The sequence below is a fragment of the Pelodiscus sinensis genome, unplaced genomic scaffold, assembly GCF_049634645.1.
Source record: "Pelodiscus sinensis isolate JC-2024 unplaced genomic scaffold, ASM4963464v1 ctg35, whole genome shotgun sequence".
Lineage (NCBI taxonomy): Eukaryota > Metazoa > Chordata > Testudines > Trionychidae > Pelodiscus > Pelodiscus sinensis.
This window is the reverse complement of record NW_027465908.1, coordinates 5,220,171-5,246,408: the sequence shown is the minus strand read 5'-3', so window position 1 is coordinate 5,246,408 and position 26,238 is coordinate 5,220,171. Positions and strand designations below refer to the sequence as shown.

The following is a 26,238-nucleotide window of genomic DNA, read 5'->3' as shown; positions in this document are numbered from 1 at the left end:
CTCTGTTCTAGTTCTAACCTTCACAGCCTCCTGCAGCAAGGAGTTCCACAGGTTGACTATTTGCTTTGTGAAGAACAACTTTCTGTTATTAGTTTGAGGCCTGCTACCCATTCATTTCTTTTGGTGTCCTCGAGTCCTTATATTATGGGAACTAACGAAGAACTTTTCTTTATTCACCCTCTCCACACCACTCATGCTTTTAGAGACCTCTATCATATCCCCCCCAGTCTCCTCTTTTCTAAGCTGAAAAGTCCCAGTCTCTTTAGCCTCTCTTCATATGGGACCTGTTCCAAACCCCTGATCATTATAGTTGCCCTCCCCTCTCCCACCCTCTCTCTTCCCCTCTCCCACCTCCTTTTACCAGTCTCCCCTACTTTTGTTCAAATGCATTCTTAGCAAGTGTAAAGGGGGAATTCTATTTCTAACCCCAACCTCCTGTGCACACTACACAGGCCTGACCCTACTGAGTATGGAAAGAAAGTGGAACATCTGCAGCAGAGAAAGACAAAGAACAACCCTCAGCCACCTCAGAAACAGCTGCTCAAGTCCCTTCTCAGCAAACTGAGGAAGGAGTAGAACCTCCCCTCTCCCACCCTCCTTTTCCCTGTCTCCCCGAGTTTTGTTCAATAAAGAGAGTTTCTATTTTTGACCACATGTGTCCTTTATTTTGTACATCAGGAAGGGGGGCTAGGGACGGGTAAGTGGAAGGATGTGAGGGAGGAATTGGGTATGAGCCCCCGATGGGGAGGACTGGGGTGGCTCTGCAGGCTCCTCGGGGTGGAAACTCTTCTGCAGCCCCTCCAATAGACCCTCGCCGGATGGCAGCCTGCGGCAAGCGCAGCTGGGCTGATGGCCGAGTGCTGTGATGTGCCCAGTGTGGATAGTCTGGGCATTCCAAGCCAGGAATGCTTTGCAAGCGGGGAACCCCTGAGAACTGTCTGTCCGGGGTGGGGGTGGGTCCCTTTAAGCACAGCCCTCGGCTAGCCTGAGACAGCAGCTCCACGCTCTAAGTCCTCCTCTAATGCCCTGCCGGCACTGCTTCCGGCCATCCTTAACCTCGGTTCAGGGTCCACTCAATGTGGACATGCTAGTTCGAATTAGCAAAATGCTAATTTGAACTAGTTTTTAGGTCTAGATGCACTAGTTCAAATTAGCTTAGTTCGAATTAACTAATTCGAATTAAGTTAGTTCGCATTGGTGCTGTAGTGTAGACATACCCGTACACGGGAAAAAATTCAGTCCTTTTTTCAGCTCTATTGGGTATAAGAGAATCTGCAGTGATGGGAGGGGGAACAAAGTTCTTACATCTTGGTTCTGTCCAAATGGCATAATAGGATATTATGGGCACTTTCCTCTCATGATAAATACTTCATTATAAAGTTTCAATCTTATTTAAAATGGCAAATAAAAACTCATCTTAAGAGCTTTAAACAAGGGACAACCCTCTGGAAAAAAGCAGAAGCCACATCCTCACTTTTCATCCAACCCATGCTCTGGGAGAAGGACAGGGTCCAAGCTCTGGTTGGTTTTTCGTAAACAAAATCCACAGTCAAGTTCGACATCGATATTTCTAAAGTTTGCCTGGCATGCCTTTCTGTACCTGCATTAAAAAAGAAAAAGATGTCTGAGCGCACTGGTCTGATGACAGAACACTAACCCCTAGCTCAGTAACTGATTAGGGAAACAATACTTTCACCAATTTAAATGGTCTGGGAACCCAACTACCTTTGTTATTCAAAAGCTATTCAACTCTATGAAGCACTGGATCCTTCACCATCATTTCACCCATTAGAATGTTTAATTTAGGCATATGCTTCTAGTCTGGTTATGTTAACCTGGTATATTCAACTAGTCAGGCTGTTCCCTAAAAGCCCACTACTGCCTGTGTCAACAATTTTCAAGCAAAGCCATAATTAAGTTATTATGGAAACACCCACTATAAAAATGATTGTTATCCATAGTACAGTAGCAGATATAGGTGCTTATTTATTTTGATTCTCTCCTACATTTGATACATGCATCTAACTTCCATTGATGCCAATGTGAATTCTGTGCACACAGCAAAACCTGAACAGGTTGCTCAGCATAGCACTGCAGTGCTATTTAAATAGCTCTAATTATTGCACAAACTATCTGACACTGACTAACAATGAATGGTTATTGCAAAATAGACACAAACTGTTCTTCAGTCCTGACCTGCCACTGCCCCGCCCCACCACGTACCAGTGAGAGAAAACAGAGTTGGCCGCTGTGACCAGGAGAGCAGCTGCATAGTGCCAGAAGAAGCACATGGTGAGGAACATGAAGTTTCCACGGTCACTCTGGTCCCAGCCTGGCCCTCCCCATGGTGGGGACAGCACAAATCCAATCTGGTTAAAATACAAAAAGATGCACCATTTTACAGAGTAAGAAAGGTGTCGGGACATCTAGCACACCTCTGCACTTCTCCACTATGAAGATGAAGGCCTTAGCATCTGAGAAATGGTCATATCTACCCACTGATTGGCAATAAGCGGCCTGCAGGCTGGACATGGTTCACCTGGGTTAGCCCCTGGCAAGCCACCAGACGTTTCATTTACTTGCACATCTGCAGGCACGTCTGCTTGCAGTTCCTGTTGGCTGTGATTTGCCATTCTTCAGCCAATGGGAGCTGCAGGAAGCAGTGCAGGCTGGGCCACCACTTCTCACAGCTCCCTTTTTCCAGGAACAGTGACCTGCAGACAACAGGAGCTGCAAGTGCCCACGCAGATAAATAAAGTGTCTGGCAGCCTGCCAAGGGCTAACCCTGGTGAACCATGTCTGGCCCACAGGCTGCTTATTCCCCCACCCCCACCCCCCGCACTAGAGGCATCATGCTCTTGGCTCAGGGCATGTCTATGCTACCTGCTACAAAATAAAGAAAAATACCCTGAACACGACTGGATTCACTTTTCCCTTTTACTTCTTACTCTGTTCAGTCCACTCCCATGCCCTGAATTCTGTGGAAGCGTGGCCATCCTGTCTGGGTTTAAATCATTCTGTGTCTCCAGCAGGGGTTGATCATGCTGAGTATAGTCATGATAAATGTACTGCTGAATGCTCTCCTGTCGACTCTGGTACCCCACCAGAACGAGAAGAGTAGATGAATTCGATGGGAGACCATCTACCATTGAATTATTAACCCAGCTGAAGTTGCATAACGTGGATCAGTGGCCCACAGTAGTGTAGACCAAGCCTCACGATAATCACTGCCCTCACCAATTCCCTCTGTATGCTTGACAAACTTTTTAAACAGGGGATTTGTTAGTGCTACATTGGGCTCTATTAACTCTTTGGATGGCTGGAATGAATACGCTCAGTCTGAACAGGACTGACTTTGGGCAAACCTCAATCTAGCCTGTTGCTTCTGCTCTCACCTCCCTAGACTCCCCCATACTCCTCTCTTGAGCACTAGAATTTGGCTAGTCCAAGGTGCTAGACAAAAGGAGATGAGAGAGATTTTGTAGACAGGAAATATTATATAGAGTGGTTAAAACAAAGTGTTTGGAATCAGGCAACATGATTCGGTGTCTAATTCATAAACAAACAACTAAGCCTCACAACACTGTTTTAAAAGGCAGGTGAATGCTATGCTCATTTGTCAGAGAAACTGAGGCAATGAGCGAACAAACTGTACCTCGTGTCTGGTAAGCAACCCAGACTCCTGATTCTCAGTCTGGTGGCTTGTCCACTGGAAGAATTAATTTCCAGTAATGCCAGTCTTACAGCTCTTGGGATTTCAACATGGCTGAGGCACACTGTTGCCAACTTTCACAATTATAATGCACATCTCACAATATTTGGTCAGTTTTTTACTCCTGATTTTTAGGAGGCCCAATTCAAGATTTCGTTATGTTTGGCATAGTCAATATTGCATCTATACTCAAGTCTCATATAGTAGCTGTGGTGCAAGATAAGAGCATGAGTGGTCTGTGACCCCTATCACACCCGAGTCTTTAGCTGCTGGCAGCCAGGGAGGCTGACAGGTGCCCCAAGGTGGTGCAGAGAGAGCTCGTTACACCCGAGACTTCGACTGCTAGGACAAAAGTCCCTTCGCAGTGGGCAGCCAGGGAGGCTGACGGGTGCCCCAAAGAGTCTTCCTCGTGGAGGTGGCACATCTCAATGCTCAGCTCTTACTGCGTGTCCCCTTGTTGCTGTAACAGAACCAAACACAATAAAAAAGAACCAAAGCCGGTCAGGGGTAGTCAGGTTAAAAGCTTAAACAGTTACTATTGTTATTGTTACAAGGCAAGCTTAGCAGTTAAATGTTACTGCTGTGTTACAGATAACACAGCCACTAGAAAAAGACAAGACACAAATTACAATAAAAAGTCCCTTAAAGGTACCATGAAACCTTTTTGGTTCTCTGAGCTCTTATTGAATGCACGCAAAAATAGACACCTAGCAGGTATATTCTCACCCCTGCGATCCTTACTCCAGCGAAGCCAGCGTTTCTCTCAATCCCAATGGGAAGCAGCTGATACGAGACGAAGGTGTCCCTAAAGTGTCGGGGATCCAAGACCGCCTGACCAGCAGGTATATGGGTGGATCTCCAATTAGAGTGGGGCACAAGGCTCCACTTTATACCCCTGTGGTCACGTAGATGCTTCTCTTGTCATTAAAATGCCAATTAAGTTGGAATGTCTTTGTGACGCCCGTTCCCACAGGGGGTCCAAAGCTTAATTTGCACCTGTGAGGTGGAGGTAACTAAATCACTAGGGCCAGACATCCTTTTTCTGATGGGGCTGCAGATTCCTCTTCTGGGACGGTGTGTGTAGGCGTATCAATACTGGTACCAGCCAAGGGCAGCCCAAGGCCCCGATCACCTGCTGGCCCAATTGCCGCTGTTATCTGGTTCCTGTCTAGCAACCAGGGCCATTGTTATTCCAGCACCTCTGGAGGCCCTGGAGCCTTTGAAGACAGAGTTTCGCTCTCAAGGATTCTCTCTCCCAAGGATGTCGGGGGAGAGGGGAGGAGGAGGGGGGGAGGGTTTCCGTTTGGCTACATAAAGTGAAAATGGGGATCAACATACCATTATGCTATAACAGCTGCTGAACAGCACAAACATAGATGAACTTTCCTTCCCACCAAAGTAGGAGCTAAATGATTTAAAGACCCAATGGGAAAAAGTCATCCATGGCATAAATCCACTGAAGATAATCAAGGATTTGGCCTAGTGTGTCATTACCAAACTACCTGGAAGAATAAACAGCTGTATAATTATATGGTGTTTACTAAGAAATACCCAACAAGATCACCAATATGTAAAGCAAAGGTGGGAAATAACTTCTGATGGGGGACCACTCCAAAATTTTGGTAAGTGGTCAGGGGCTGTACTTTTCCATAAAGTCTGGGGGTCTGGGATGGAGGCTGAGTGCAGAAGAGAGCTCAGGTTAGGAGGTGCAAGAAAGGATGTGAGGTCTCAGAGGGAGTTTGGGTGAAGGAGGGGGTTCACAGAGTGCAAAGTTTCCCCTCACCCCAACTTTGCGCAGAGGGGCAGATGGAGCTGCCAGTCGCTCTGAGCCTTGGGGCTGCTCCCTCCCTGTAGGTCCAGTGGAGTAGGCCACGGGATGGACTGAAAGGCTTGGCGGGCCGGATCTGGCCCTCTGGCCACATCATGCCCACCCCTGAAGTAAAGAGCACTAAACATTGGTCTATAATGGGTAATGTTGACTCTCTGGAGCATGCTGTCTTTTTGTGGTGCATTTGTACAGCACTTAGCATAATGGATTGTGCTCTATGAGTGGGGCTCCTACATGCCGTCACAATAAACAAACTACAGCAGTACTGTCTTCTCTCCTGTCCCTGTCCCCACCAAACCTATCAAGCTCAACTAAAGGTAATGGATAAGAACAGCTGACCTGCCAGAGCCAGGATCCTTGGAGAATGAAGAAACTGGTCCTGAAGAATTCCAGGATGGTGTTATCTCGCAGGAACGCTTCCATCAGGGCGCAAAGGGCTCCACCAAATATAGCGATGAGCAGCAAGGTATGGAGGTGCTGACCCAGAGCGTTGTTGTTGTAGTCATGGAAACAGAACAGGAAACCTGACACATAATAATTCAGTTGTATCAGGCCAGTGAGAGAAAGGGATTCACAGGCAGTGGCCACAGGAAGCAAGGGTTGCAGTTAATATCCTAGGGTATGTCTACACTACAGAGTTAGTTCGAACTAACTTAGTTCGAATTAGTTAATTCGAACTAAGCTAATTCGAACTAACGCGTCTAGAACTAAAAACTAGTTCGAATTAGCGTTTTGCTAATTCGAACTAGCAAGTCCACATTGAGTGGACCCTGAACAGGGCTTAAGGATGGCCGGAAGCAGTGCCGGCAGGGCATCAGAGGAGGACTTAGAGCGTGGAGATGCTGTCTCAGGCTAGCCGAGGGCTGCCCTTAAAGGGACCCGACCCCCACCCCGGACAGACAGTTCTCAGGGGTTCCCCGCTTGAAAACCAGTCCTGGCTTGGAGTGCCCGGAGTGCCCACACTGGGCACATCACAGCACTCGGCCATCAGCCCGGCTGCACTTGCCGCAGGCTGCCATCTGGAGAGAGGGGGCAATTGGGGGGCTGCAGGAGAGCTTCCACCCCCAGAAGCCTGCAGAGCCAGCCCAGTCCTCCCCATCGGGGGCTCGTACCCCATTCCTCCCTCACCTCCTTCCACTTACCCTTCCCTAGCCCCCCTTCCTGATGTACAAAATAAAGATAACGTTTCTTCCAACATTGACTCTGTCTTTATTGAACAAAACTGGGGGAGTCTGGGAAAAGGAGGTGGGAGAGGGGAAGAGAAAGGTTGGGAGAGGGGAGGGCAACTAACATGATCAGGGGTTGGGAACAGGTCCCAGATGAAGAGAGGCTACAGAGACTGGGACTGTTCAGCTTAGAAAAGAGGAGACGGAGGGGGGACAGGATAGAGGTCTCTAAAAGCAGGGGTTGGGTGGAGAGGGTGCATTCAGAAAAGTTCTTCATGAGTTCCCATAAAGAAGGACTAGAGGACACCAAAGGAAAGGAATGGTCACTGTCTTCGGTCACCAATGGTCACTGTCTTCGGTCCATCCCCTCCAGGGTCCCTAGGGTTGGCCGCTGTTGGCAGACAGGCTACTGGGCTAGATGGACCTTTGGTCTGACCCAGTACGGCCACTGGAAGCTCAGGGCTCAGGGTCGGGGGGGTCTCAGTGGACCACCTTGATTTTCATGCACACCTGCTCCTGGGTGGCCAGGCTGGCAGCTCTCCTGCCCTAGACGGCCACTTTCCTGTGCCTAGTGCGGAGATCGTGGACTAGGTCCACGATGTCTGCACTAGCCCAGGAAGGTGCCCGCCTCTTGCGGTCCCGGGCAAGCTCCCGGGAGCCGCCAGCCTAGTCCCTGGAAGAGGGGGAGGGCTGGGGGACATCGGGTGGGTGGCTCTGTGCCGTGCCAGGTGCAGGGTCTGCTGGCTGGGTGCTGGCAGGCTTGCACCTGGCACGGGCACCGTAGCCAGCCCGTGCCCCTTTAAGTGGTCCGGGGCCGGGAGGGGGGCAATAGAGTTTCCCTGGTGTTGGTCAGAGTGGCCACCAGGGAAACCTGGGGAGGGCTAGCCTCCCACTAGTTCGAATTAAGGGGCTACACACCCCTTAATTCGAACTAGTAAGTTCGAACTAGGCTTAATCCTCGTAAAATGAGGTTTTCCTAGTTCGAACTAAGCGCTCCGTTAGTTCGAACTAACATTGTAGTGTAGACATACCCCTAGATCAGTGGTCTCCAAGTACAACGTAAGATCTACCTCAAACCCAAATACCCTGGCCTGGCTTCCTTCCCCCGCTTCATTGAGGCCTCACCCTGCTCCATTCCTTTTCTGAGGCTTCACCCTACTCACTCCATCTCCCTTCCCCTGAATCTCATTTACTTTCACCAGGCTGGGGTGGAGGTTTCGGATGCAGGCTTTGGTCTTGGGCCAAGGGGTTCAGAGTGTGAGATGGGATTCCCAGGAGGTGGGGTGGGTTCTGGAGAGGCCTAGAAGCTACGGCATTTGCCTAGGGAGCACAGAGTGTTGGGTTTGAGTTCTACCCTCTCCTCGGTAGCTCAAGTCCTGCCTCCCCTCTGCCCACCTTGGAGCAGTAAGACAGCAAACACAGGCTGCCCCAGAGGTGGAGCTGGCTTCCCCTCCCCCACCAGGAAGAAGGATAAGGGACCTGCTGAAGGTAGGGAGGTGGGCTGGGTTCTGGAGTGGACTAGAGGATGCTAGAGCACCCTTCTGGGGAGCACATGGTGGTAGGTTCAAGTCCCACCCACTCCCTGAGTGGCCAGGCTGCCCCAGAGATGGAGCTGACTCCCCTATTTGGAAAGCAGGATAAGGTGGGCAGGGTTCTGGAGTGGCCTAAGGGATAAGGCATCAGCATCTGGAGCACAGGGTGGTGGACTCAGCTTCCACCCACTCAGGAAGCAGCTTGGCAGCCAACACCAGTTGCCCCAGAGATGGGGCTGTGCCTGCATTAGAAAGGCAGGATAAGGGACCCACTGGAGTTGGGGAGGGTTCTGGAGTGGACTAGGGGATAGGGCATTCACCTGAGGCTGTGTCTAGACTGCATCCCTTTTTTGTAAAAGGGATGCAAATTAGACATATTGCAATTGCAAATGAAGCGGGGATTTAAATCTCCCCTGCTTCATTAGCATAAAAATGGCTGCCACTTTTTTCCGGCTCAGAGCTTTGCTGGGAAAAAGCACCAGTCTAGACACGGATCTTTCAGAAAATAAAGCCTTTTCCAAAAGATCCCTCATCCCACCAAAAGCGACGAGGAGTCCTGTGGCACCTTATAGACTAACTGAAGTGTAGGAGCATAAGTTTTCGTGGGCAAAGACCCACTTCGTCAGATGCATGCATCTGACATGCATCTGACGAAGTGGGTCTTTGCCCACGAAAGCTTATGCTCCTACACTTCAGTTAGTCTATAAGGTGCCACAGGACTCCTCGTCACTTTTACAGATTCAGACTAACACGGCTACCCCTCTGATACTTATCCCACCAGTGGGTGGAAAGGCAGCTGAAGTGCCAGCACTTGATAGCCTCTTGGCCAAACCAGTCAGGATCATCTGTCAGAGGCTCCAAGATCTACTGGTAGACCCCGATCTATTGGTTGGTGACCACTGCTCTGCTGCTAGACTATTAGTTGTTTTTTAAGTTTTTCCTATATATTTTTGTTAGTTTCTCAGATGCCAGAGGACCATGCATTTTTATATCACAACTGCCATCTAGTGGCTGTAAAATATGCAAAGCCTCCAAATATCCAACTCATCAGGGCAGGCACTACCCTGTGCATACCTGTTTCCCATGCATCCAGAAGGAACTCTCCCTTTCTGGTTATTAGAGCAAATTTTGGTTGCCTTGTTTAGCAGTCACATAAGCATGTCGGGAAAAAAACCCTCTTTCACAAGACCCTTTATTCCTTGTAAATCAAGGTTTGCAGGGTCTTGTGAAAGAGGGTTTCCCCCCCAACATTTGGCCCCGTCTACACGGGGCCAAATAGCAGCAAAACCTCTTCTGCAAAAAGAATCAGAAGATATGCAAATGCAAGCATGATTTGCATATCTTCTTCCGGAAAAAAAATGGCAGCGTAGCTGTAACCATAGTGACCACATATCATTGTGATTATTACTGCCTTTGTTGTCCAGATAATAGTGGCTGTGTTGGGATATTGCACCACCAAAGCCAAAAGGCTATTTCATTGCCTTGGAAACCCTGCTGGACATGTGAAATTAGAACTGGGCAAAATGCTCACCACAAGAACACAAAACCTCTCTGAACTTGCCAGGTTTCATTGCAGCTTCAAATCTTGGGCCATGTGTATGGAGAGCTTCAGCTGAGGCTGTGATACTGTTCACATGAACCAGGCGACCAGCCACAGTTTCATATCCAAGCCCATACAAATGTGACCCAGTGACTGTGGAAGCAGTTTACTAGCTCTCCAGCCATGTTCTATTATGAGGCTACGTCTAGATTACAGGCTTCTTTCTGAAGGGTAGCATGATGACAGTCTTCCCGTGGTGCGCCTGCTACATGTTTCTTGGACTTGTGCTATTAGCACTATCCAACTGACATAACTAATGTCATGGACTAGTCACCGAACGACGAACACACATCCTCCTGGTTTGTTCAATGCTATAAATGACCCAATTCAGAGCCAAAGATTTAAGAAGATCGGCCCTTCACTCTGTCTTTCGGAAGAAGCTTTTTTCAGAAGAAATCTTCCAAAAAAGCTTCTTCAGAAAGAAAGCATCCATACTGCAAAAATGCATCAAAAAAGCGATCTGCTTTTTCGAAAGAGAGCATCCAGACTGAATGGATGCTTTCTCACATGTAAACTGTGATTGATATAGACAGAATAGCCACCATGGTACCTGCGCTTTTTCCTCTTTCCTCTTCTTCCTAAAGAACTCCCTCTTCCCCATCCACGCACGCCTTTTTCCAAAAGAGCTCTTCCGCAAAAAGTCTTCTTCCTCATAGAATGAAGATTACCAATACCGCAAAACCCCCTCTGTTCTTTCTATTTACTGTCGAAAGAACGCACTTGCAGTGTGGACGTAACTCAGGTTGTTTTTCCGACAAAAATCTGTAGTGTAGCCATGCCCTCAGTCAAGTTTCCTAAAGCGCAGACAGCCAAACTGTTCAGCCCTTTTGTCATTACTCACTACTCACCTTCAGTAAACATAGCCACAGACAGCAAGAGGCGATCCAGTCCCAGAGTCAGCTTGAATGGGGAACAGGCAAGAACATCCACAATGCCTGAGAGGCCATAGAAGAGGTACATGGTCATGTACTGCCAGTTAGTCAGCTTCTCCCAGCTGTGGGTCTCTTCACTGTAGAGACCGATGTGGGGACTGTCAGGGACGAACTGCTCAGCCAGCATCCCTAAAGAGCAAAGGCAAATACAGATCATGGTTTTTCCTTCTAAGTGAGGAAAGGAAGCAGAATATGAGCCAGGCTGGAGAGAATGAGAAGTCCCAATGGAATTGCTTAGGATTATCTAGTGCAGATGCTTCCGAGGATGTAATTCTTAACGTCTAGGGTGGTGTTCTGTTTCCCTGGTTATTTCTGAGGATGTTGTAAGACTGGCTACATAAAATGCTAAAAATGAAGGACACTGAAAACAGAGTCATCAATTTTCCACTATAGGGCAAGTCCACAGCGTCTCTGAGGGTATGTCTACACTACAGCACTAATTCGAACTAACTTAATTCGAATTAGTTAATTCGAACTAAGCTAATTCGAATTGGTGCATCTAGACCTAAAAACTAATTTGAATTAGCATTTTGCTAATTCGAAATAGAATGTCCACATTGAGTGGACCCTGAACCGAGGTTAAGGATGGCCAGAAGCAGTGCCAGCAGGGCATCAGCTTAGGACTTAGAGCGTGGAGCTGCTGCCTCAGGCTAGCCGAGGGCTGTGCTTAAAGGGACCCGACCCCCACCCCGGGCAGACAGTTCTCAGGGTTCCCTGCTTGCTTGTCTAACTCGATGAGGGACAGCAAAGCAGTCCTGGCTTGGAGTGCCCAGAGTGCCCACACTCGGCACATCACAGCACTCGGCCATCAGCCCGGCTGCACTTGCCGCAGGCTGCCATCCAGTGGGGTCAATCGGAGGGCTGTCAGGATCCAGGAGGCCCTGCAGGAGAGCTTCCACCCCGAGGAACCCGCAGAGCCACCCCAGTCCTCCCCATCGGGGGCTCGTGCCCCATTCCTCCCTCACCTCCTTCCACTTACCCCTCCTTAGCCCCCCTTCCTGATGTAAAAAATAAAGGACATGAGTGTTCAAAAATATAATCTCTCTTTATTTAACAAAACTGGGGTGGGATGGGGGATTAACCTCTGGGGAGACTGGGAAAAGGAGGTGGGAGAGGGGAAGAGAGAGGGTGGGAGAGGGGAAGGGGAAACCTGAGAGGAGGGAGATGGAAGGGGGAAGCCAGGGGAAGAAGGAGGAGGGGAAGTATCAAACTATGGTACGCCATATCTTCAGTACTGTGTACAGATGTGGTCTCCTCACCTCAAAAAAGATATTTTGGCCTTGGAAAGGGTTCAGAAAAGGTCAACTAAAATGATTAGGGGTTGGAACAGGTCCCATATGAAGAGACTGGGACTTTTCAGCTTAGAAAAGAGGAGACTGAGGGGGGATATGATAGAGGTCTCTAAAAGCAGGAGTTGGGTGGAGAGGGTGCATAAAGAAAAGTTCTTCATTAGTTCCCATAAAGAAGGACTAGAGGACACCAAATGAAATGCATGGACAGCAGGTTTAAAACTAATAAGCGAAAGTTCTTCTTCACACAGCACATAGTCAGCGAAAGTTCTCCTTCACACCTTCACACAGCACATAGTCTTGCCACAGGAGGCTGTGAAGGCTAGAACTATAACAGAGTTTAAAGAGAAGCTAGATAAATTCATGGAGGTTAGGTCCATAAAAGGCTATTAGCCAAGGGGTAGAAATGGTGTCCCTGGCCTCTGTTTGTGGAAGGCTGGAGATGGATGGCACGAGACAAATGGCTTGATCAGTGTCTTCGGTCCATCCCCTCCAGGGCACCTGGTGCTGGCCACTGTCGGCAGACAGGCTACTGGGCTAGATGGACCTTTGGTCTGACCCAGTACAGCCGCTCTTATGTTCTAAGCTCAGGGTCAGAGGTCCAACTGGACCAACTTGATTTTCATGCAAACCTGCTCCTGGGTTCGCATGTGGCCTTTGGTGGCCAGGCTGGCAGCTATCCTGCTCTAGATGGCCACAATCCTGTGCCTAGTGTGGAGGTCGTGGATGTTGGAGGCCTCCCCCCAAACCTCCATGAGGTCCACTATCTCTGCACTAGACAGGCAGGCATCCGCCTCTTGCGGCCCCGGGCAGGCTCCTGGGAACTGCCAGCCTGGTCCTGGGAAGAGGCAGAGGGCTGGGTGGCAGCGGGTGGCTGGCTCATGCTGTGCCAGGTGCAGGGTCTGCTGGCTGGGTGCTGGCAGGCTTGCAACTGGCACAAGCAATGTAACCAGACCGTGGACCTTGGGCCGGGAGGGGGACAGAAAAGTTTCCCTGGTGTTGGCCCAGAGTGGGCACCAGGGCAACCTGGGAAGGGCTAGCCTCCCACTAGTTCGAATTAAGTGGCTACACAGCCCTTAATTCGAACTAGTTAATTCGAACTAGGCTTAGTCCTCGTAGAGTGAGGTTTACCTAGTTCGAATTAAGCGCTCCGCTAGTTCGAATTAAGTTCAAACTAGCGGTTTGTATGTGTAGCGCCTATCAAAGTTAATTCGAACTAATGGCTGTTAGTTCGAATTAACTTTGCAGTGTAGACATACCCTGAGAGAAGAGTTGCTGTGTGACACTGGTATGCTTTTCATTGGTCTTTGGGCAGCGGGAAAAAGCAAAAGTGACTAACTTACCTGCTAGCGCAAAGAAAGCTTTGGCTGCCCCTTCAAGGACATCCAGTTTCTGGATCCAGCGGCTTGCCTGATTGTCTGCATTCAGTGTCCGGCTCAGATATTTCTGTGGATATTTCACAGACCACCCGAGCCCAAAGACCAGGAAGAAAGTGCCTCTGAGGGCATTGCCTTTGAAGCTTGACATAACTGAGCCAACTTGCAGGATACCTGGGCCTAAAAGGATAAAAACCAATGTTCAAGTCACTCTGTCATCAATCCTCCTGACAACAGGATAACTCAGAGGAGCCTTGCCTTTCTAGATGCAGTGTCCTGGAATCTGCAATGCTGTCACAACTAGGTACTTCACTTCCTGTGAAATCCTAATGCACAGATCTGTAAGTGTACGTCTACACTACAGCGCTAATTCGAACTAACTTAGTTCGAATTGGTTAATTCGAACTAAGCTAATTCGAACTAACGCGTCTAGAACTAATAACTAGTTTGAATTAGCATTTTGCTAATTCGAACTAGCATGTCCACATTAAGTGGACCCTGAACTGGGCTTAAGGATGGCCGGAAGCAGTGCCAGCAGGGCATCAGAGGAGGACTTAGAGCGTGGAGATGCTGTCTCAGGCTAGCCGAGGGCTGCGCTTAAAGGGTCCCGACCCCCACCCTGGACAGACAGTTCTCAGGGGTGCCCCGCTTGCAAAGCAGTCCTGGCTTGGAGTGCCCGGAGTGCCCACACTGGGCACATCACAGCACTCGGCCATCAGCCCGGCTACACTTGCCGCAGGCTGCCATCTAGGGAGATGGGGCAATTGGGGGGCTGCAGGAGAGCTTCCACCCCCAGAAGCCCACAGCCCAGTCCTCCCCATCGGGAGCTTGTACCCCATTCCTCCCTCACCTCCTTCCACTTACCCTTCCCTAGCCCCTTTTCTTGATGTACAAAATAAAGGACAATTGTGTTCAAAAATGGAATCTGTCTTTATTGAACAAAACTGGGGGAGACTAGGAAAAGGAGGTGGGAGAGGGGAAGAGAGAGGGTGGGAGAAGGGAGGGCAACTAAAATGATCAGGGGTTGGGAACAGGTCCCATATGAAGAGAGACTAAAGAAACTGGGACTTTTCAGCTTAGAAAAGAGGAGACGGAGGGGGGACAGGATAGAGGTCTCTAAAAGCAGGAGTTGGGTGGAGAGGGTGCATTCAGAAAAGTTCTTCATGAGTCACAAAGAAAAGAGTCAACCTGTGGAACTCCTTGCTGCAGGAGGCTGTGAAGGCTACAACTAGAACAGAGTTTAAGGGGACGTGAGATCAAGTCATGGAGGTTGGGTCCATGGAGTGCTATTAGCCAGGGGGTAGGAGTGGTGTCCCTGGCCAAGGTTTGTGGAAGGCTGGAGAGGGATGGCACGAGACAAATGGCTTGGTCACTGTCTTTGGTCCATCCCCTCCAGGTTCCCTAGGGTTGGCCGCTGTGGGCAGACAGGCTACTGGGCTAGATGGACCTTTGGTCTGACCCAGTACGGCCATTGGAAGCTCAGGGCTCAGGGACGGGGGTCTCAGTGGACCCCCTTGATTTTCATGCACTCCTGCTCCTGGGTGGCCAGGCTGGCAGCTCTCCTGCCCTAGATGGCCACTTTCCTGTGCCTAGTGCGGAGGTCGTGGACGAGGTCCACGATGTCCGCACTAGCCCAGGCGGGTGCCCGCCTCTTGCGGTCCCGGGCAAGCTCCTGGGAGCTGCCAGCCTCGTCCCGGGAAGAGGGGGAGAGCTGGGGGGCATCGGGTGGGTGGCTCGAGCCGTGCCAGGTGCAGGGTCTGCTGGCTGGGTGCTGGCAGGCTTGCACCTGGCACGGGCACCGTAGCCAGCCCGTGCCCCTTTAAGTGGTCCGGGGCCGGGAGGGGGGCAATAGAGTTTCCCTGGTGTTGGCCAGAGTGGCCACCAGGGAAACCTGGGGAGGGCTAGCCTCCCACTAGTTCGAATTAAGGGCCTACACACCCCTTAATTTGAACTAGTAAGTTCGAACTAGGCTTAATCCTCGTAAAATGAGGTTTTCCTAGTTGAACTAAGCGCTCCGCTAGTTCGAATTAAGTTCGAACTAGCGGAGCGCTAGTGTAGCGCCTATCAAAGTTAGTTCGAACTAACGTCCATTAGTTCGAATTAACTTTGTAGTGTAGACATACCCTCAGAGAGTAGTTAACGGTTCACAGTCATGTTGTAAGGGCATAACAAGTGGGGTTCCGCAGGGGTCTGTTTTGCGACCATTTCTGTTCAATATCTTCATCAATGATTTGGACGATGGCATAGAGAGTATTATTATTAAGTTTGCAGATGATACCAACCTGGGAGGGATTGCAAGTGGAGGATAGGGTCATAATTCAAAATGATCTGGACAAATTAGAGAAATGGTCTGAGGTGAATAGGATGAAATTTAATAAGAACAAATACAAAGTACTGCACTTAGGAAGTATCAATCAGTTTCACACACACAGAAGTGGAAGCGACTGTCTAGGAAGGAATACTGCTGAAAGAGGTCTAGGGGTTATAGTGGACCACAAGCTAAATAGGAGTCAACAGTGTGATGCAGTTGCAAAAAAAGCAAACATGATTCTGGGATGCTTTAACAGGTGTGTTGTGAGCAAGACACGAGAGGTGATTCTTCCGCTCTGCTCTGCACTGGTCAGGCCTCAGTTGGAGTCTTGTGTCCAGTTCTGGGCACCACATTTCAAGACAAATGTGGAGAAACTGGAGAAGGTCCAGAGAAGAGCAACACAAATGATTAAAGGTCTAGAGAACAAGGGATAAGGAGGACTGAGTTTCAGGGCTTCCCATAGCCCAATTTACTTTTCTGGGGTTCCAGACTTAGTGGATTTTATGGTTCCCCTTAGACTCTGGGGTGGGGACAAAAATAAGTGGTTCAGTGTGAGTGAGTGAGACAGGGATGGAGTGCAGGATCTGGGAGGGAGATGGGATGCAGGAGTGGGTGAGGGTGCAAGGTGTGGGTGGGAGGTAGGGTGCAGAAGCAGGTGTCTGGCCGGGGGGAGGATGCAGGAGTAGGCTGGGGGTAGGGTGTCTGGACAGGGGTAGGGAGATGGGGGCAAGGAGTGCCTGGGGCTAAAGCTGGGGAACAGAGTAGCTGAGGGGGTTCAGGGAGATGGGGGCAGGGTGCTCCTGGGAATAGGGCTGTGGTCAAGGTGGCTTGGGGGGGTGGTTTCACAGAAATGGAGGGACAGGGAGACTGGGCCGATAGGTGACCCCAGGGTGTCCAGTCCATGGTGCTCTCTGGAGCCAAGCTGCTGCTTGACCCCTCCCCTCAAACCAAGTCCCCATGGGTGCAAAGCAGTGATTCCTCTGAGATTTTCCATCCAGGAGCGGAGTGAGATTTGTCTTGTGCACCGATATTGAGGTCACGTGCGCTGGCTCGGATGTGCCACTGTGGCACCCGAGTTATAAACCGCTCCCTTCCCCCTCTGCTGCCATGTCTCCCTCCCTCCCCTTGTCCCATCTGCTCCCCTGTTGTCTGCTACTGCCCCTCGCCCCCCTCTGCTATCACGGCTCCTGCCTTTCTCACTCCCCTCGGCCCTCTGGGGACCTGCCCCCCTTGACTTCTGCTCCTACCCTTCCTTTCCCTGCTATGCCCACCCTTTCCATAGCCCCCCTCCTCATCCCCTCTCAGTACCTCCCTCTACCCACTGCCCTGCCTCCATTCCGTGTCTGCCCTTCTGCTTCTCGCCACAATCCCCCTGGCACCTGCACCTTCCTTTCCCCCTGCACCCTCCTGGTGCCTCTCCCTTCCCTCACTGCCCCCCTTGTTTTCTTCCTCCCTGGAGCCCACGCCCCAGTACCCTCTGCCCCAGTTCTCCTCACGCCCCTCTGATCCCTCACACATGACTTGCTCCATCCTCTTCCTTCCTCATGCCCACCCCTCCTTTCCACCCCTCTTCTTCTAGCACCCACTCCTCCCCCACCCCTTCCTCCCTCTTTCCCTCATTGCTCCTGCCCTATCCTCTCCCAGCATCACCCTTTCCCCTCGTTGTCTCCTCTCGGCTCCCTGATATGTGTCTCTCCTGCACCCTGCCCCTTCCTGACCTTTTGCCTTCCTGACACCTGCACTCCTCAACCTCCTCTAGTCTCCTGGTGCTAGTGCGGGGCTGTGTGGTGTGTGGCTGCCCCATGTGCCTGGGCTGGAGCCAGGCCCATGGTGCTATTTTTGTACCCTGGCCCCAGCCCAACAGCAGCTGCACTGCAGCCCAGCTCCAGTCTCAGCACACGGGGCAGCTAAAGGGGTGGACCGGTCTTGGTGCACAAACTTCTGGCCAGGGAAACAAAAGGTTGCTCTGGAAGGCTGGGGCTTGCCAGCAGACCGCTCTCCTTGTCTGGGCTGGTGGATTCATGGAGCCTGGGGATCCATTCGGGGCACCAAGCAGGGTGCTGAAGATGGGGCTGAAAGACCAAGGCTGCTACCACTGAGCTGCCAACTCTAGTGAGGAGTTTGAGGGGGGTGGCTGGAAGAGGAGGGCAGAAAGCAGGGCGGAGACCAGGATGGTGGGGAGTATGGAGTGGGAGAAGGGAAGGGAAGGGAAGGGAAGGGAAGGGAAGGGAAGGGAAGGTGGGGCTGCAGGGAGGGGCCAAGAGACAGGCAGGGGCTGGGAGACAAGGGAAGGTGGGAGGAGGGTGGCACCAGTGCGCATGGAGAGGTAGCCCTGGGGTGCAGCGTAGGACTGGCCTTTGCTCCTTTCAGGGAAGAAAGAAACGAGGCTCGGTCGCTCGCTGAAGGCCAAACCCATCTACCAGCTTCCCGTGGGGCTGGGGGCTGAAGCAGTGGCCCCACCGCTGTGCTGCTCTGCTGAGGAGATGGATGGGACTGAAATGTTTGGTGTGCGCCCCATGCAGGCATGCACCTTACAGGGAACCCTGGTGCAAAGCCCGAAGGGCCCCACGCCCCGACCATCCTCCTGTGCATGCAGGGTCCTCAGTCCCAGAGTCGCCTCCTCTCAGCACAGAGGGGCTCTGCACAGCCTAATCTACTGCTGGGAAAGGGGGGGGCGCCGGCTGCTCATGCACCACGAGAGCCCGCCCGAGCCTGCCCAACCTGCTGCTGCGGCCTGCACTGGGGGTGAGGAGGGAGGGCTGAGTTTTTGCTTTCTTCGCCTCCCTGCCTGCCAGCTGGAGCTGTTGCTGCGGTTTCGCAGCTGTGCACTGACCACAAGGCTGCTGTGGCAGCATGGGCTGTCCACTGCCTGGGGGAGGAGGGAAGGCGGACTAGCAGCCTGCGGCCTGCACTTTGAGAACCACTTATCTAGACAGTGCTTGTGTAACCCATGCACCTAACAGGGAGCTATCTCTTTAAGAGAACCAGGGGCGTGGGGGGGGGGAGGGGGAGGTGGTAGGAGTGAGCAGTGTCTGGGTCATTGTTGCTAGGCAGATTTAGCAAAATCTTGCCAGTCCAGACGCACCCTATTTGTTTAAGTTTTTCCTGTTACCTACTAACTCCGCTACCCCTCTGAAGCTGTGTTAATCGTATGCTTTGAATACGGTTTTGATTTTAGCCAAGCTATTTTCGTTCACTTTCTCAGTCAGTGGGATTCTTCAGCTCCTCTCTAAGGGTATGTCTACACTACCACCCTAGTTCGAACTACCCTAAATGTGGCAATGCGGAAAGAGTCATTTCTATTTTGTTATTCTCAGGTTTTGTATTTTCTTGTAACAGGGTTTTCTTGATGTCAGTTCACTGGTTAGCTGACTGCCTGGTTAATCAGGGAGCTGGCTGTCTAGCAGTGATCCACAGCAGAGGAAGAGTCTGAGGATCCCTACAAGCAAGTGGAAAGACGGTTCAGACTCAACATGTGATGCAGATCTGATGATGACAGATATAAACTGAGACTTTGGTGAACTTAATCTAAACTCTTGGGCTCTCCCAGTTTCTTCTTACTGTGTTTTGTGTGGACTGAACTGTTCAAATCTTTCTTTTGGCTTTCTTTTTATTAATGTTCATTGTGACTATGAAGACAATGTCTGTGGGTTATAAAATGGTTATGTTGTAAAAATTAGATTGTTTTTTCCACATAAGATTTTATAAAGTTATTTAATTAAATTCATTTCTTTAGTTTCTTTTGGTACTTCAAAGTAGGGAGGCTGACACGGTACAATCCTTGCTGAAATTCCTTAGATTGAACTCTGGGTCTCCAGTTACTTTGTATGGGAGTTGAGGGGTTTTCTTTAGTTTAGACACTGGAGAAGGGCAGTGAAGTCTAGCCCAGGCAAAGGTTACACTTGGTTTTGCTGTGAGGGCAGGTAAGTGGACTCAATGACTTCTCGAGGTCCCTTCCAGTTCTAGGATTCTCATATTGTGAATGCATGATGCATTGGCACAAGGGTTAGATATTGAATCTTCAGAAAGAAGGAGGTAATTAATGTTTGAGGGCATGAAACATTGTTTTCTGTGTTGGAATCAGAGAGCAAGGCCAGGAGGTAGAAAGCCACTTGGAAAAAAAAAAAACAGAAGAAGTTGAGATACAAGAAGCATTTCTGGCCACACTCTGGGAAATTATACATTTTGAGAAAAATTAGCTGGCACTCAGACATAACAAGAGACCCAAGAAGTGAGTGCAGTGAGCACAGAAATGCACACGGTGCTACCATTCAAATACTTGCTACAAATCAAATAACACGCTGTTCTTTAAACAAATATTCTCGGGACAATCTCTTTCTTGCTTAGTTCCCTCCTGCTACCTAAACCTTCCTTTTGCCTTTTTGTACCCTTCTCTTCTTGCATTCTTCTATATCCCTCTTACACCGAGAAATGGATTCCCTTTTGTGCTACACAAACCTTTGTCTTTCTTCAGATCCTATAACACTCTCTTTTTGGTGGATTATTATTAGTCTTAGTGGAAAGAGAGACTAAAACTGTACTCAAACAATATTGAAATGTTCTTGTATATGGCATATGCATCTATACTGCACTATTTTTCTGGAATAACAGCCATTATTCCATTAAATCAATACTAGTGTCCACAGAGCAATTGTGTTATTTTGAAAGAAAATCGAACTAACAGGGGGCTTTTTCTGACATTGGTAAAGCTCATTCCACCAGGAATAATGCCTCTTCCAAAAAAGCTTTTTTGGAAGAGAGTATGTGTGGATATTGCACTGCTGCTATGTCGAAATAGCTCCTCACCAGGGCCATTCTAAAGTTACTAGCCAATAGCCCATCATAAAACAGGATTTTCGGGTCTCTCCTCCATGTCCATCTCTCTCTCTCCCTCTCTCTTTCTCTTCTCCCCCTCCTGCCTCTCACTTGGGGGACTGCGGAGCCCAAACATCACTGCCCCGCCCCCCTTCCCTTCCACCATGGCGCTCGGCTGACTTCTGCGCGGCTCAGTCGGGCTGCCGTGGGGGAGCCCAAACAGCCGCTTGTGCTGCTTGCCTCCACACGGGGACGTTTGGGCTCCGCAGTCCCCCCAGTGAGAAGCAGGAGGCGGAGGAGAAGACAAAGAGAGAGTGAGAGGCAGGAGGGGGAGAAGAGAAACAGAGATAGAGAGAGAGGCAGGAGGCAGAGGAGAGCTGAGAGAGCAAGCAGCTCGGCTGAGTGGCGCAGAAGTCAGCTGAGCGCCACAGAGGGAGGCAACAGTACCCCCCAGAGGCAAGACGTAACGCTACAGCGTTACAAAGTCACAGACATTAGGCTATCATATATATGATTCCTCCCCAGTGCCTCCTGGGGCTCTAAATCAAGATAGCGCGTCCACATTAGAGGAGCCTGCCTCGGACTAATTTTGAGACTTCCCTGTAGTGTGGACGCTCTATTTCAAAATAAGCTTTTCCGGAAGATATCTTCTGGAAAAGCTTATTTCGAAATACGTTTGCCGTGTTGCCATACTCTAAGTGTCCAATTTATATCATGAACTCACACGGGGCAGTGACATTCTAATGGAAAATTTGTAGAGTCCTAAGGATATTGGTTGTCAGAACCTAGATTAACACTGAAGTGGCCCTCAAATGAGAAGGAGAAAGACACTCCAATATTCCCCTCTTAGCACCTAGGGGGCCCTGAGCCTAGTCGATTTTGTACACTGCTGGGGGAGGAGGGATGGACCCTGAGCCTCAGAGGCCCCCGGGCCTGAGGTTCCCCACCCCTGCTTTGTACTAGGGCCTACTTTTCATTCTTATTTAGGGCACTTATGTACAATAAGTTATGATGGGTCTCAGCTTAAAATAACCTCTAAAAAGTCCCTGTTGGCATGACATGACATACATTTCTCTTCAGGGACAGAGGTTAATACTAGAGTATCTTGGAAATCAGTATGAGATCTAATTATATTCTGTAGCCTGAGTGGCTTAAATCTTCATACCTACATTGATCCAAATGAAGCTGTGTTAAGTTCTGCCAACTGATGATTTGGCCTGGTAGACACATTCATCAGTAACCTGGAATATGGAATGGGGAAGTAGCAAAAGCTGCTGTGAAATATTTATGTTGGTGAAGGATTGTGAAGAATAGCAAAGTGAATTTAAAAAGCTTAATGGGAACCCAGAATGGCAAAACAAAATAGCAAATGTGAATTAACAGACACCGAGAGGAACATTGTAAGCTGCTCACTTAGAACAGTGGGTCTGAAGTAAATTATCTGACATGCAGAGGATGTTGTTTAACAACTCTGGGCACTGAATAATCTTTGTATTGCCATGAGTCAGGGGTAGGGAACCTCAGGCCCACAGCTTGCCTCACCTGGCCCTTGAGGCTCAGAGTCCCCCCCTCTCCTGGCATTGGGGAGGCAGGCCTGGCGCTCCAGGCCCCCTGATGCCCTACCTCAAAGCTGGAGCACATAAAATCTACTAGGCTGGGTCTCCTAAACTCTGGGGTGTGAGGAGAATGTGGGGAGTATCTTTCTCCTTCTCAGTTGGGGGCCAGGTCAGTGAGGGGTCATTTGGGTTTTTTGCTTCTCAGTGTGGGCCCCCAAATGATTTTTTTGTGGCCCCTGACCAAAAAGATTCCCCACACCTGCCATAAGTGAACAAAATGTTTTGTAGAGAAATAGAAAAGCAAAGTTTCCGTCTCACCTAGTTTATATTCCAAATTAGACAGATAATTAAGGACAGTGCATCAGGAAAGGCAAACATCTGAGGCGGGGAAGGGAAAAGTTCATCAGTGCCAGGGGAAGACTGCAGTTTCCTTTTTGCCGGACAGATATGCTGTTGGTGTTTGTGTTGCATTTGAGGGTGTCAAGGCTGTTCCAATGAATGCAGAAGTTGGGGGCCTGCAAGAGCACTCCAGAACCTTGCCTTTACAGGCTCTGGTACAAAAACTTCCCCCCACAAAATCCTAATACCCAGATTTTGAGGAACTTGCTGCCACCACCCAAGTAATTCCAAGAAAATCAGGGAAGAGATCACTTGAGAAGTCCCCCCCGCCACTCCAACCTCCGTTTTGCTTGGAGTTGGGAAGAACAGAGGGAATCCACAGACAACAATGGACTCTGCCCTGGTAACTAGGCACACAACAATCAACCAATACTAGTTAATTTTTAAAAAAGAAACAATCTTTTACTATCGAAACAAAACTACAGCAAGCACAGTAAATTGGTTAGGTGGAAAGAGCCACCATTGGTATTGATACTCAGGGAAAGCCCCTGGGCTGAAGACTTAATTACAAAAGAAAAAAAAAAACAATTAGTAAGCTAAGACATTATTTCCAAACCCCCAAACAAAGAAAATAAAAACCCTTGATGGACTACACGTTTTTCCATACTTGGAGAGAGAAGCGTCTCTCCTATTTCCCTCAATAGCTGGGAGAAACTGTCCTGAGTCTCAAACAAGAGACAGAAAACCCCCTTTTCCTGTTTGAAATTCCTACCTGCATTGTTATTGGCTGACCACCCGATACCTTGGCTAGGAGACATTAGTTAACCCCTTAGTCACCGGGTGCTGGTCAGCACTCCTGTCAGCACGACAGGAGATTTCGGTATTGTTTTTTGCCCAAATATAATTAGGGGCGAAAGAGAAAATGCATAGCACCAGAGGGGAGATAAGCAGCAGAATAAAAGACAAAGGGAAGTGACTTTTAAGAAAGGCTCTGAAAGCAGAGAGCCTATTTAAATACATTGTGTGTCATATGTAAAATGATATGTTTATTTTGGCACATAATAGGCATGCCAATTAAAAAGACTTTTTCTTCTTTTCTAGAATTGCTGCTTTGCACCAAGGTTGGACATTTTCAAATTACTAACTACAAATGAACATAGTGTCTTTCAACCAGCCCCATGATATTATCTGCGGAGTCTACTTCATCACATCCCATGCTTTACCAGCTGTATAATTTAAATATAAATCCTTGGGAACATAATGTACTAATTTCTAAGCAAGTTGTAGTTTAACAACAAATCCAGTTCAGTTGCAATGAATCAAAAACTCAGGTCATATTTTATAGTTAACTAATCTGCATTCCAATAGAATGGGAATATGGTTTGGGTCAGAAGGTACCTGAATTTCTCTTCTCTCTGTTCTTGTATGTTGCAGTGCTTGTGAGATTTTTGCTGTCACTTGCCTGATAGTCATTTAAGACACCTGCATCATAACCCTAAAGAACATTTCATCGTTGCATTGACTGCTGTGTTCAGTCTTGCCTGTCTTCCAATCTTGTGTTTTTTAGCTGTACACCTCTAATCCCTGCTCTCTTTTACATGCCTTCTCCCCTATCTCAAATACCCCAGGACCTTTTAACCTAACAGAGATAGATTCACCTTACTGCTTAGCCCATAGCAGGGCCCTGCTGCAACTGTTTGTGCACAGAAATGTGCTTTGTTTCATTTTAAACTAATCAGAACTTTACAATCTCTTCCCCTAACAGGGAGGATAGGTGTCTGCGGGGGAGGAGAAACAATGGAAGCTGCAATATGAGTATTTCTAGACAGGAGTTTGAATCAATGCCAAAGATACAAGCAGCCCTGAAATACAGAGTGTTTTGGAACCTACCCAGCTGTGTTGATAAATACCAGCCTAAGCCACAAAGCCCTTTGGCTAAGCACTAGAGTTTGACAAAGTGGGCCCATTTAGTCCTGATCATTCACAGGGCACTGCAAATCCCTTTTCCATTCGGCCAGGTTCACATCCCTTTTTTTTCCCTTTTCCAAGAACAGGGTTTCATTGGCATGGAAGGAGGGGACACGGCTGTTATCTTTGCACATAATCGAATGTCCACGTAACCATGACTATTTGTGCCCAAAGTACCTTCTGTCTGCTTAGAAGGATTCCAGTCAACCAATCAGGAGATGTAGCAATACCATGTAATTTTTTATAACCAATTTGTAATAAAAACCACCATGGTAAATAATTCACAATTTATTTTAAAAAAAATCAAAGCCTGCTTGCAGATAATTTGCCAAGAGGTGTAAAAAGCACCTCAGCTATTGGCAATGCACACACACTTAGAAGCATCTGCTTTCTGGCTGTTGAGCTCCTGGATGGAGGGGATCCCTTATAAAGGAGAGACCTTCCAACCAGAGCCGGTCTTAAGGGTGGGCGAGCCGGGCGGTCGCCCAGGGCCGCCATTTTCAAGGGGCTGCCGACAGAGCTGGTCTTAGCGGTGGGTCACGACCACATTTCGGCCTGACTTCCCGAATCCTCCCCCCAGGTTTCCCTACAGGCAAGCCAAGTGGTTGCCTGGGGCCGCCAATTGGTTAGGACAGGCTCTGCTTCCAACATCCTCCAGGCACCAATCCCTGGAAAATCCTTCTCACTAAAGATCACTAAGTTTAAAAGTCCAGGCAGTCCTCAAAAGGTGCCTTTTGTTGTTGTTGAGGGGTGAGGGATTAGCCATGAGAACTTGCAAAAGCCTCCCCAGCATTTCTTCATCCAGGCCCCACACAACAATATCAAACATATTCCCAGCTTGTTCCCCCTTGCATCTAGACCAGGCGTGGGCAAAATACAGCCCGTGGGCTGGATACAGCCCACCAAGCCACCAGATACAGCCCATGGAGGCAGCAGGGAGCCCCAGGCAGGCTCCCCAGCTTGCCCCGCAGCCCTGTACGCCATTTCTGTTTTAAACCTGGAGGGGAGGGGGGAAGTTTTAGGAGCCACCCCACCCCAGCACATTCCCATTGGCCGGTTTCTGACAGAAACCGGCCAATGTGAGCTGCTTGTTAGAATAACAGCCAGTTAAGAAGAATCACGCCCCCTCCCCTGGGCTCAGTTAGTCATGAAGCACATGGCCAGGCTGGATGGGAAACATTTAAGCTCTGCAGGTAGGCAGGCTAGTTTGGAAGCTGGCAAGTAAGTCTCTTGGCTACAGGCTGCTTCTGGCACCCCAGCTCTTTCCTGCTCCAACTCTCTGCCCCCGCCCATTCGACATACCCAAATCCTCTGACCCCTTCTTACTCCCATACCCCCTCCCAGAACTGGCATCCCAATCTCCTGGCATCACAAGCCTCTTCTACCCTAGGTCACATTCCAAACCTCTGCACTCTGGTCCCCTGTCCTGGATCACAACCACCTGCTTCATCCCAACTCCTTCCCAGACTCCAGTCTCCATCCTGCACCCCAAGCTCTCTTCTTCACCCAACCTCCATCCCAGATCCCGCATCTCCATTAATATCATGGAAGAGTGAGGCCCTCGACCACTTTCCAAAATCTTGGAGTGCCCCCCCATCAAAAATGATTGCCCACCCCTGATCTAGATAATCCTTCCTTCCAGCTCCCTAGATCATAGAAGGCTCAAAAAGCCAGCTTCACACACAGACCATTCTGCATCTCCCTGTCAGAAGAGGAGGAATTTACCTGCGCTGTCTGCACCATGTGCTTCCTTCCTGTCGCAGAAGTGAAGTGCATCTGTTCTCAGTCGCACTCCAGATATGAGCAGCAACAGC

General features: G+C 49.4%; 1 protein-coding gene across 1 annotated transcript; it reads right to left on the bottom strand.

The window, feature by feature from the left end:
• Positions 1 to 370: 370 nt before the first annotated feature.
• Positions 371 to 26,238, bottom strand: LOC142824475 (transmembrane protein 45B-like). The gene is made up of 6 exons (XM_075916492.1): positions 26,150 to 26,238; positions 13,403 to 13,615; positions 10,687 to 10,899; positions 5,880 to 6,064; positions 2,224 to 2,369; positions 371 to 1,600 (listed from the first exon to the last, which is right to left on the bottom strand). Exons 2-6 carry the CDS (start codon positions 13,584 to 13,586, stop codon positions 1,471 to 1,473), a joined length of 858 nt encoding a protein of 285 aa, XP_075772607.1. The 5' UTR covers positions 13,587 to 13,615; positions 26,150 to 26,238; the 3' UTR covers positions 371 to 1,470.